The sequence below is a fragment of the Momordica charantia genome (genome assembly GCF_013281855.1).
Source record: "Momordica charantia cultivar OHB3-1 chromosome 4 unlocalized genomic scaffold, Mcharantia_2.0 BLBB01000004.1, whole genome shotgun sequence".
NCBI lineage: Eukaryota > Viridiplantae > Streptophyta > Magnoliopsida > Cucurbitales > Cucurbitaceae > Momordica > Momordica charantia.
In genome coordinates this window covers 16,069,317-16,082,189 of record NW_028275162.1, presented here as the reverse complement: position 1 = coordinate 16,082,189, position 12,873 = coordinate 16,069,317, and the positions used below count along the sequence as shown (strand labels likewise).

The 12,873-nt window shown below is 32.9% G+C and overlaps 1 protein-coding gene, 1 long non-coding RNA gene and 1 pseudogene across 2 annotated transcripts; 1 reads left to right on the top strand and 2 right to left on the bottom strand.

Annotated features, from left to right (window-relative positions):
• Positions 1 to 1,810: 1,810 nt before the first annotated feature.
• Positions 1,811 to 3,067, bottom strand: LOC148211927 (uncharacterized; annotated as a pseudogene).
• Positions 3,068 to 3,278: 211 nt separating this feature from the next.
• LOC148211926 (uncharacterized) lies at positions 3,279 to 7,112 on the bottom strand. The gene is made up of 2 exons (XM_088122443.1): positions 6,937 to 7,112; positions 3,279 to 3,953 (listed from the first exon to the last, which is right to left on the bottom strand). Exon 2 carries the CDS (start codon positions 3,894 to 3,896, stop codon positions 3,498 to 3,500), a length of 399 nt encoding a protein of 132 aa, XP_087978569.1. The 5' UTR covers positions 3,897 to 3,953; positions 6,937 to 7,112; the 3' UTR covers positions 3,279 to 3,497.
• Positions 7,113 to 7,814: 702 nt separating this feature from the next.
• On the top strand, positions 7,815 to 10,744 carry LOC148211925 (uncharacterized). Its single transcript, XR_015790361.1, has 2 exons — positions 7,815 to 9,355; positions 10,243 to 10,744. It is a non-coding gene; the product is annotated as an uncharacterized LOC148211925 (long non-coding RNA).
• The last annotated feature ends 2,129 nt before the right edge of the window (positions 10,745 to 12,873 follow it).

Here is a 12,873-nt window from a genome sequence, read left to right as displayed (position 1 = left end):
AAGCCGACAAAGCCCACAAATTACTTTGAAAGATATTTGACTCTTGTCCTCACCACCATTAAAAAATGAGTAACTAATTAATTTTATAAAGCCTCTATTCTTATATTCCTCTCTTAGTTTATTTTCCTTAGTTTTCACATGTTTTGATTTTTTTATATGGTTCAAAATTTAGCCTAGAGTTTCAAAGTTTATCCAAACATGATCGAGTGAGAGATTTTTTAAACTTAGAAGTGGGGCACCGAAATGCATGAAGAGAATGGGGGAACCCATTATGAACGTTCAACACAGCTGCCGTGTGTCCAATTCCATTGTTTAAAACTAATGTTATTGTCTTCAATGTGTTTGACGAAATGCTTAGCAGAAGTGACAATTTCAATGCCATATAATAAACATTCATTTCCGATTGCAAAACTGCTCAGGACGGCAAAATGCTCAAGTTAGGCATTGACTTTGTAATTCAAATATTAGAAAGAAAAAGAAAAATAAATGGCCTTTTTGAATGGCTTCTACATTTGTGGGAAAGCAAGGTTGCCAAGATTGATTGGTGGGTCGACCCATAATGTCTTGTCTTGGTCATGCTGCTTATAATGCAAAGTCATGCCAACCTGCGGGAGAGAGATCCTTGGAACATCACTTAGTGGACATTATTATGCCCACACTTAGCCTTCTCGTCTCATCCATCCCCTTCAAATATTATAAATATTATATTCGTGAGTGTCCGAACCAGTTTACTCATACCTGACTAATCTCATGAGGTGGTCTGTCATCACGGGTTTTGAATCCATTCTCTTTCAATTTACTCTAGTCCCTTTGGACTAATAAACTACTTTTGGACCAAACACATAGGAATTCCTTTTATTTGTTTTGTTTTAGTTTATTTACTATGAAATTACAAATGGGGGGGGGGGACTTTATTCTGTTCATTATGAAGTTAAAGTAGTAATTATGCGAAGGTGATATGTCATATGGTTGTGAAAGTTGATGTGAAACTATGTCACCTTTTATATGATGCTACAACATCAATTTTTCGTACTATATTTAAGTGGATCGACGACTAACATTTTGCTACACTTTTATTTGTTCAAATTTATTTTAGGGCTAAATATATATTTTAGTCCCAATTTTTTTTTATTGTTGTTTCAATTTAGTTTGTGTTGTTTAAAAAGTTTTAGTGTAGTCCCTTGCATTTTCAACAGTTTTAATTATACACTTCTCCCGGTGAATGTTATAAAATTGATTGGTGATAATTAGCTACATAGATTTATAGTTGGTGTAGTCGAGGGTTGTAAAAAAGATGCCCGAGGGATTGCAGCGGGAGTATGCTCAAGAACTTGATTTCATCACTGTCTTTTGTGGCCAATTACCTTTAATTGTTTCATTGTTTTTCCTTTGTTTTTATTTTTTATTCTAAGAGAACTGAGATAAATACTCAAGGTGTGTTTGGTATGTCTTTTGATTGGAAAAAAAAAAGAGAAACATCTATGAAAATACTTTAGGTCTCGTTTGGTAACGTTTCTGTTTTCTATTTCCCGTCTCTCATTTTTTGTTTCCTGTTTCTAACTTTTTTAGAATTAGAAATAGGGATGTGTTTGATAATTTCTTGTTTATTGAAAAAAAAAAGAAACAGAAACAAAATTATGTTTGATAACTATTCTTGTTTTTAGTTTTTTTTTTTAATGTTCTTTTTTTTTGTTGAAATAAAATTTAGTAGATATAACAAATAAAAAGATATAAAAAGAAATAAACATCGAGTTTAGAATATCTATTACAATTCTAGTCTGAAAAGCAAAATTAAAAACAACAATAATATCTATCCTTCAAATGTTGCCCAAATTTGATCTACAATAATGCCCGTCACTCGAGTCATTTTCCTGAAATGATGCTGACTTATATCTACTTCAATTAGACTACTATGTTATGGAAAACTTTGTAAATCTCCAACGATCATTGATTCATTGCTATAGTCATTAAGAAGATCATCTTCACGATCATTTAGTTTAACATAATTGTGAACAGTACAACATGCTATTGGTATATATTTTTGGGTGTCAACTGGGTAAGGAGGCATTTGTTTAAGAATAGGGAATCAAGCTTTCAACAATCCAAAACAACGTTCAATAACGTTTCGTAGTGAAGAATGTCGATAGTTAAACACCTCTTCCCTGCCTCAAGGATGTTGTCTCCTTTCTCTAAAATCTTGTAGATGGTATCTTTGACCGTTATATGGTGCTAGAAACCCACGCATATTTCTATATCCAGAATCAACAAGATAGTATTTTTCTGCATAATAATAAAAACTTATGATGAACCCAAATATTGAATTAAAATATAAGAAACACGTATAATTATCTACCTTCTTTAGGCATAGGAAATTTATTCTCAGGATGCCTCATACATTCAAGAAGCTTGCGAGAATTATTGGCCGATCATTCCCAACTAGACATGACGTAGGTAAATAGCATATCAAACGAACAGACACGTATTATATTCCACATTGTGTTAGTTTTTCTACCACGAAACGGAATTTGTTCACTTTGTAGAATGTATGCAGCTATATGAGTATCATTGATCGCACCAATACAATTCTAAAAAATAAGCACAAACACAAGCATATTATTAAAAAAAAAACCTAGATTTATTCAAAATGTTTGTGGAAAAAAATGAGTAATTCATTACCTTAAACAAATGATAATATTTAGGCTTTGATATAATCTCTAGTGTTACAATATCTAAGTTGGGTGGACAAATAATTTCTACTCCAAGCTTGCAAATTTTTTTTAAAACACGGTTGAAGGATCGAGAAATGATATGACTTGAGTGTTGAAATTTTTCTGCTGTCATACGATTCCTTTCATTATATTTGATACGATTAACAAAAAATTGGCAACTTGCTCTTGAACGGTAAGATACCTAGATGCTTTTAAATTCGTTTTAACTTTTAATTCTTTGTAAAAAGTTATGAATGTACATTTTTCATCCTAAAATAATCAAAGCATATTGTGTCGTTGCCATTTAATAACTCAATCACATAATCAGGACCTTTAAGCGAACAAGTTCTACAAGGTTGTTTAGATTATTGCATCTTGTAGACGTCAATGGAGAGTAAACATACAAATATGTATAAAAACTGATCATCTTCATCCTCATAATCCCCAAAGTCATCATCTCCAATCATATATTTATTATTTTATTGAAATAGTTCCATGAACTTGCCTAAACAAGATAGGAGTAGGAAACAACTTTATAAACATAAATGGATCAAAATGAGGAAAATAAAATGAAATCGAATTTGGAATATTTATCTAGTAAACCAAAAAACGATATCTAGTACATCAGTCGAACTTTGAGTTTCAATCAAAAGAAAATAATAGAACCATAAAAGATAATCACAAATTAGATTTTCGAGTTTCAATCAAAATAGAAACATAAAATGATATTTAAATACTATGAACGAAGTCTTTCCTTCTTGACTTAGACATGAGTAAAAACATTTTCCTCTAAGCAATATCTCCATGCAAAAGCTTCAATACTTTATTATAAGCTTCTCCATCAACATCTTCCATTGCATTTAAAACTTCGAAGCATTCCATCAACTCTTCATCTATAGAATCTTTTGCCTTTGATGGCTGACTTTCATCAACTCGAGATTCTTTCTCAAGAATATCATTTATTATCTTTGCATTTTCAGCATACGCATCTATAAACGAAGAAATGAAACTACTTAACTCTTCCTTTTTCCTTTGAACTCGTTTCCCACTTTTTTCTTGTCTCTTATTATCTTCAACAACAAAATTTCTATTGCTTCCAACATCATTTACATCTTCAGAATCTGGTGGAATTTTGGTTGATGGGCAAGCATTAGCACATGTAGCTGTAGTATCTCCAAATTTTCTCATAAGCTTTCCATAGTGTGGGCAACAATTTTTCTTAAACTTCTTAGCTCTTTTATTCACCTATAAGAAATTGAACATCAATATATTAATAAACCACAATTCAAATAGGCCATATGAAAAAAGTACTTTAATTTTTTTTACCTTAAAAAGACCATTCTATTGCTCATCTTCAATAGTGAGAATACCCAATAATGGATCCCACTAATTTCCAGTTATATCACTCAATAGCTTCTTAAAGTCTTTGTGGATTTTTCTTAACTTGTAAAAACTTATTTTTCAGCTTGTCAGGAGTATAAGCATATCCTATGCTAGTATTTAATTGGTTTCTCGTATAATTCCAACTTGATTTTGTAAATGTTGTGGTTGGTTGATTTCCCTTTGTAACTTTTGCATCCGTTAAATCAATAAATAGAGCTTCATTCTTGTCTGATCATGGTTCCTCACTTTTTAACCAATTTTCAATTTTAACCACATCATAAACACAACTTTTTTTTTTATGATTTTATTGACATCTAAAACGATGTAAAAGAATTAAAACAAAATAAAACTGTTTAGTAAGTATTTAAACAAGCACACAAAACTAAAATTGAAAATTATCAATTTAAGCAAAACATCAACCGGAGCATCAAACTCAAAAGAGCCAAACAAATCAAAAGGGTAACATGCACTAACTAAGACAAACTAACACATCTACACAAGCAAAAACTACAATTGCTTCTGAATATTGTTTCAAAACTACTAACTTTTGTATTGGTTTGAACAAACATGAAAAGATATTAATAATTGTAACAATAGAAATAGAATAAAATAGAAATTTGGAGAAATTTGGAGGAAGGCGAACAAGGAGAATGTGTTGGTAGCTAATCCAATCGGAGAGTCTGAACATTTTAAAGGATGGAGGGGGATTTGGAGCAAAAGAAAAAATAACTCCTCCCCCTTTTTTCAGCCACATATCTGATACAAGAAGACAAGAGTCTATAAGACTCAGAAAAGAATCTTTATAGGGATAGTAGTGTAGAGTAGTACGTGAAGAAATCTTGAGTATGTTTAATACCCATTCCAAAAGCTAAAGGGAATTGGGAATCTGGTTGTAGGAAAGATTCAAAGTGGTGAGATTTTTTCCTCTCAACCACTATGGGAACTTGATTCCAAAGCCCTTACATGACCTTGCATGAAGAAAGTTTAACTGAAATGGAGGATTCCAATTAGATTTCATGTCTAATGAAAGAAGCTCATTGTAGCCAATATCTAAGGCAGGTAATCGGGAGAGATTAGAAAAATGAGCTTCTGTAATAATTCCTTTGAACAAATTTGCTGATATGTCTAACTCCTTTAAACTTCCAAGTTGGCTAAAACATTCCTCACCCACCTCTTTCAATCTATTATCTCCTCTCAGTTCCTCTTTCAATTGTATTAATGTCAAGGCAACAAGAATAGTGTCATTTCGGCAATGATTTAAACAACATTAAAGCCACATCACATTACAATTCAGATGAAGAATGAAGCAAGTAATATGAGACTATTATTGTTGCAACATTGGGCACCTATTTTTTATAGCAATAGAATGTTTGAAAGGCGAGAGCCATGCCTTTGTACATGTAGAAGACGCAAAGTTGTGGTTATAAACCAAGACCAGAAGGTATGAGTGAAAGCAAACTTTCAAACTCCCAACAAGTATAGCTCCATGTACACCAATCTCCATTCTAGCTAACAAAAGCTATGCTACAACCAGCTCACATTTAAGTTGAATGGTTAATATTGATTAGACCATCTCCTCATAATTGTCAATTCTCTAAACTGGTGTTTCTAGGGTAATCCTCATTCTGTTCCTAGTTCTCTTCAAAGTCATCACTATCCCATATTGCTAATACATATAAACAAAAAGAACTTGCATTTTTAAGCAGCAGTAATAGGATGGGTAGGTAGTTGGAAATGAACCGAGAGGAATCAAAGGAACTCAACAAATAAAATGTTGCAATCAATCGAAGTACTTTTAAATACTAATTCAAGTAATTAGAAGATAAACATAAAATTTGAATTTTTTAAATGAAGAATTCAAGGAACGCAAAGAAAACAAGATGTTTTTAAGACAACAAGAATGCAATTTTAAGGACGACAATAAAGGAAGAGAACTAAGTACTTGTATCAAACTCAAAAAAGCCAAATAAAAAAGGACAAAAAAAAATCAGATATCCACATAATCTCCACAACCATACCACAAAATCCAAAAAGGTACATGATTTTCCACGAGAAATGAGCAAATAACAGAGACCCATAAACCAAAGACATGCAAAATCAAAAAAGAAAACCCCAAAATCTTCGTCAGAGCAGAAGAAGAAGCTCATGTTAATAGAAGGCAGCACAGTTTTCAAATTTTGGTACTTACCTTGGGAGTGTTGTGAAGTTGCAAAAAGCTCAATCAAAGCTACAGAGCTTTGTCCACAAATTTGGCTGAAATAGGAATTAAGGAGATTAATAATAAAACTGATAAGAGAATAGGGAGGAAGAGTTTCAAGGGAATGGAAAAACAGAGACGAAGTTGTTGGCTTTTCGAGCTTCAATCGTACCATATGTTTGATGATAACGAACTTAATCTACTGATGATTTTGGTGTTTCAAAGTGTCCATAATGTAGAGCTTGAAAAGGCAAATCTAACACAGTTTGAATGACTCAAATCGGAGTTTAAATGAAGAAATTATGATCGAAACAAGTCGAATGGAAAATACCCGAGAAGATGACGTGGGCGAATTTTATGTTGATAGCTGTAGGGGTGTTCACGGGTTGGGTTGGATCGGGTTAGGGGGTTTTTTGGGATCAACCCGAATTTTCGGGTTGACCATACATAGAACCCAACCCAACCCAAATTGATGGCCAACCCAACCCAAAAAAATTTGGGTTGGGTCGTCGGTTTTTTTCAAAAATCCAAATAGCCAACCTGCAACAATTCTTATTCAAAAATACAATTCTTATTATGTGAACAAATTTGTTTGGATATAATTATAGATTAAAAATAACTACTTGGCAAAAAAATAAGAGAACTTACCGCGAGATTGAAATGAAAACAGACGGGAACAAGGACGATGGAACAAGGGCGGCGGCGACAGGAGCAAGGGCAGCGGCGGCGGCGGGAGCAGGGGTGGCGGCAGCGACGACGGGATTGAACTAAGCTTGAAGATTGAAGATTGTAGAGAGATGGGGGAGAGGAAGATGAAATGAAAATGTTAGAGCTACAAGGAGAATAATATGAACTACGAAGGGGTTGAAACCTAAAAAGAATTGGATGGTTGAGATATATTCAAAATGGATGGATGAGATTGAGTTTTAAAACATAAGAATTATTAATTTATTATATATATGTAATATTATATTATAAGTAATATATATATATATAAAAATATATATATACTCGGGTCGGGTCGGGTTGACCCGAGATTTTTAAGGGTCAATCCAAGACCCGACCCAACCTGGTTGGGTTGGGATTTTTCCAACCCAACCCAACCCAAAAGGGGTCGGGTTCCCTAAACACCCCAGCGAGCTATATTGTTGAAAAAAAAAAGAAACAAAGAAAGAAGAAGAAAAAAAAAGAGAAGGAAAGATTGAAAAGAAAAAAATGAAAATGAAAAGAAATTAAAAAAAAAAAAGTTACCGTCTGAAGGAAAAGAAAAAAAAAATCAAATTAACCGTTACTCAAATATATATATTATTTTATTTTATTTTATAATATATTATATTATAATATAATGTAATCATTACTTTTTAGAACTCATCTTTACTTATCATCTTCAATTATTAAGATCCAATGGTCCAAAATGGCCCAAATTGATTTTATTGACTTTAGTTTCAAATCAATTTTACCCACTTTCCTCTCCTATTTAAATTCATCTCCTCTCCCACTTTTACATACCCAATTTTCTTATTTTTAAATCCTCTATAATCCATTGTTGTTCTCTCCAAGCTCCCAATTCTACTTCTACTTTTATTCATGTGAGAGATTTTCTTGTTGTGATGATCGATGTATTTGTGAGTTGAAACTTGTAAATCTACTATATTAGAGAGTTTTAGTGTGTGAAAAATTCTTATTTCCACACTTAGTTGAGTTTCGTTCTTGAACTCGGTAAAAGGAACGGAGTGTGAGTTTCGATCTTTGTCCCGAGAAAAAGGTTGGGTTTAGTTCTAGATCCCGTAAAAAGAGCGGTTTGTAAGATTTGGTCTTGATCTTGCAAAAGGACTGGGTTTCCGATCTTGAACCCGTAAAAGGATCGTGCTTAGTGGAAAATCTCGAGAGGTGCTCGGGGAGTGGAGTAGGCCGAGGGTTTGCCGAACCACTATAAATCTCTTGCGTGACGTTTTCTCTATCCCTTACTTTTTATTTATTGCAATTTATCTTTTAAGTATATTTTCTTTTATTGCAAATATATATCGTGCTTATCTTGAATATTTGTTTCATGATATTTTGAGTTGCTTTAAATATTGCATAAATTGTTTTTGTTTAAAAAGTTTACTTGGTTATTTGATTTATGCTTAAATTCGAAAAAGTTTAGTAAATTGATTTTCAACACTATTCACCCCCCTCTAGTGTTGCCATACCGATCCAACAAAAGTAGGGTTAAATAACAAAAGACACAAACAAAGAACATTTTGCCCTAATTTTGAAGGATAGAGTGGAGAGAAAAAGGAGAAGAGAAAGAGAACATACCTTCCGTGAATGTGAAGGAGAAGAAATTATTTGTATGGCAGAAGCGAAGAAGGAGATCAGCTGTGAAGAAGGAGATTGAAAAATCCTAGGAAGAAGGAAACTTTCTAGCGAGAAGACGAAGGATCAGCATAGAACCAAAAGAGGAAAAAAAAAAACAAGAAACGGAAAATAGTTATCAAACAAGTCTGTTTTTACAAAATTAATTTTAGTCATCCATAAGCATTCTAAAAGGCATGCCAAATGCATATTTAATAATCTGGTGAAAATTTAAAGAGGATATTAGGCTATATAAGAGAAATAAAGTTTTTAATTTATCTTCAAAATTTATGAGTTTGGCAGAAATTTTGACTTTTCTCTACTAAATGGCTGGTGAAAAAGCAGATATGGTCTGATATTTCCTTGCTTTATGTATATGTTATGTTCTTCATTTCTCATTTAGAAGAAACTTAGCAGAAACTAATCGAGTTCCATTTGATCTCCCTGAAGCGGCACTGGGGCCATTATACTAGGTGTAATTAAAATATGTGTGATTGTTTCAGAAGAAATGAAACAAAAGATACGGTAGAACTAGGATAGTTATTGTATGAGGTGTACCAATGCTAGATGCAGAGGCATATAATAGATCGATATGAGCATCATGAGTTGTCCCGAAGTTTTGCTAGTTTACTAATACTTGTATTTGTTCTACTATTCTGCCCAAGCCTGACTAAGGAAGAATTACGCGGCATAAAAGAAAAAAATATGCTGGGGTGTCAACGTCCAAGAAGTGAGTTATTTATCAAAATTTACATTTAATTTGAGTATTGATATATATTTCTATTTTTTAGAAATCTTATTTACTTTCTGGAATATATTTCTATATATTTATACTTAGTATTTGATCTAAAAATATATATTATACCTAATAAATGAAGAGAATTAAATTATTTCATGTTTAAATTATAACATTTTAACTATTGCAATGTATAGAAGCCCTAGATAGTAAAAAAAAGTGGGATGTTGTATTTCCAGGATTGGTCAATTATTCACTTAATGAAATTGGTGGTTAGATATTCTCGAGATAAAAGTCAGAATATGGTTTATATGGGTGGTATAATAAAACTTGTGGCACTTATAAAAAATGTTGTTTTATTAGGTACTCCAAATCCTTCCTCAATTAGTTAAAAGAATGAAAAATTGGTTGATATTATGACAATACTAGGTAACATTATCTTCTGTAGGCTCATCGATATTGAATCAATCGATCGCACTTCTAATACTTGTTCCACTTTTGGAAGACCCTACGTTAACTTGTTAACTTGTTTCGACCTATGATAATAAGCTCATAAGCTTAGTCTTACTTCACCATCAAATATGATCTCCATGTCTTATTAGCCCATATTGTACCTAAAAGAATACATATGCTTAAAAAGATAAACCCTAGATTAATTATACGACTCCCACATCTAAACTGAATTCTTTATGGTTAAAGAATCTCTTTCTAGTTGGTCTTGAAGAATTATGAGATTTTGTGAGGAGATTCTCGAACGAGGAAAATGATCCAATTACTGATAGCACATTTTGTGAGCTACCTTTCATGGGATTTATATTCTAATTATTTGTTAGTTTTCGTTTCTTCATGACAAATTTAAGCACATAAGATATATTTTGCAGGAATAAAGTATCGGGAGGAAATAAGACCTATTTGGATCAAAATGAGAAAAAAATCGGAATCAAAGTGACCAAGATGAAATAACAACAAGATTTGAAGCAAAAAACCTGAGGAGCTAGCACCACGACGCTGGCCTAGAGCGCCGCAGCGCTCCAAAGTTTCAATTTCGCGTTTTATGAATAGTATAGCGCCATGGCGCTGCCACGACAACTTTTTATAAAAATAGGGTTGTGTAGCCGCTGAGGGGGGAAATTTTATAGAGGTTTTTTGGCAGTTTGGATTTTTGGCTAATTTGGAGGGCAAATAGACCATTTGAGAGCTTAGAAAATATATTTTCAAGGCTCGGGATCGTGGAGGTCACTTCGGGGACGGACGATTGACACGCCAGATTTAATTTCTTCTCCTTTCCCTTGATTTTTCTAGTTTTGTTATGAACTTCTCACTGTGATTTTATTGTTTTCATTGAATATGAGAAGCTAAACCTCATATTTAGGGATTGATGCAGCCATTGAACTTTATGCATTGATTATTTAGTTTTCTTGATTGAATATTTATGAATGTTCTATTTATGCTTCTCTATGCTTACTGCGTTGAATATACTGGCTATAGATTGATTGATTTTACACTTGAAATCTTACGCTCGGGAGTGGTGGTTTAAAGTTAGAACTAGGATGCATAACTAAAGGGGTTTTAAGATCGGGAGATTTAGAAGTCCTTTAGAGGTCGTTAAAAGTCTTGCATAATAAAGTCTTTACTTGTTATAGAAACTAGATAAGAATATTGGTTTCATAATTGGTAAGGAGAGTTAGCTTGCGCTCGGAAGAGGTAGTTGAGATTTGAGAGTTCTTGGCCTAAAGGATATATAATTTGTTTAATCTTGAGTAATTGATTAATTGGTTCATAAGTTCAATAGGTGAAATCAATTCCTAGGACCTTTCTCCCAATTGTTTTTATCTTTATTTCAATACATGTTTATTTTCTTTGATTCTATTATTTCATTCGGATTCGATTCTCTAAATAAAATTGAGTGATTGTACATGTGGTACTTGAGTGAGCTAGAAACCCAATCCAGAGGACTATATGTTAGTGACAAATTAAATTAAAAAATCTTAATACACATATAAATTCTCAAAAGAAATATAAAAATTATAATAGTTACGTACCTTTGAAGATTCTCAATCTTTTCATATTCTCATCCATATAGATCTCCAATAGGTTTTCCTTGCTGTGACTCCACAAAAAAAAAATTAAAAATAAATAAATAAATAAATAAAGGTGGATGGAAAGCTCCTTGAAAAAATTAGAAAGACTTTCTTCCGTTTTTTTCAACTCCCAAATGAAGGGAGATTTTTAGCCGGGGGCCTTATTTATATAGATGATGAGGTCATAATTTAAATCTTATTTAAGTTCATAATTCTATCTTAATATATTTAATATTAATTCGTTGATTGCTACTCAAAATGTATAAGTTACACTCTTATTACTCTGGTATAAGTTATGTCCATGGATATAATTACCACATGCAAGTTGACTCTTCATAAGTTGATCGAAATTATAACTGAGTCAAAAAGTACGTTTTACCCTTTTAATTTCATCTTGTATCCTAAGGACTATCGATTCTCTAAAATCAACAATGTATTTATTATCCAACTATAAACTACACTACAACAAATATGAGCTTTAATGTCGGACAAAAAAAATACGGAGGAAACTATGACGGACAAAAAAACACGGAGGAAACAATGATGGACAATTTAAAAAATAAAAAAAGAAAAGAAATTATATTTCAATGTCGGGCAAGGCCCGACATAGTAGATCATAATTTGGGCCTGCCATCAAAAGTGGCCCAAATTTTATTTTTAACCCTAACACTAACTTTCCACCAAATTTTGTGGTCTTTATCTCTCACCTCATTGTCGCGTGAAATAGGTAGAATAGCGAGTCTGGTGGCGACAGTCGAAGTCCACAGCTTCGATCGAGGGCGACAACAACATAGGATGGGGAACTCCATGGCTTTGATCGACAGCGACAGCAACGAGGACGACGACCTCCATGGCTTTGATCGACGGCGGCATCCATCCCTTTGTGCAGTGGGTAAGTTTCTTATGAATGTCAGAATACTCCAATTGACTGTTTAGAATCTCTATTGCTTCATGATTTGTACTAACAAAGGACTGCAATTTGTCTAGGGTTTGGTCGACACCCACTAACTGTTTTCGATTGTTTCGCATCCCCTGTTCATATGGCCTTTTGAAATTGTGGGTTTCGTGGATACTGCTTTGTTTTTTTTTTCTCTTTTGGTTGTAAAGGACATTTTTGTGAGGAATGATTGAATTTTGTTTTGAGAAGCCGTGTTGTTCTTTTTCTGTAGAAATTGTAGTTAGTTTGAAGCTCGGTCAATTGGTAATAAAATCAAATAATACAAATTTGATTGTTTGCAAACTCGGACTCTGTGTTTTCACTTCTCATCATTTTTTTTAGTATAAATATCATCATGTTGTTCACTCATTTGAGATACTTGCACCTAAGGCCAAGCATGCAAATTTGTAGGTTTGGAATAATTAGAATCATTTCGTGTTATTCTTTTTGTGGTTCTCTTGGTTTCTTTGGCTTGTGTTTTTGTATTACCGAAA

Excerpts from the sequence above, each read along its gene's own strand:
- LOC148211926 (XM_088122443.1), bottom strand. The coding sequence starts at position 3,896 with ATGAGAAAATTTGGAGATACTACAGCTACATGTGCTAATGCTTGCCCA.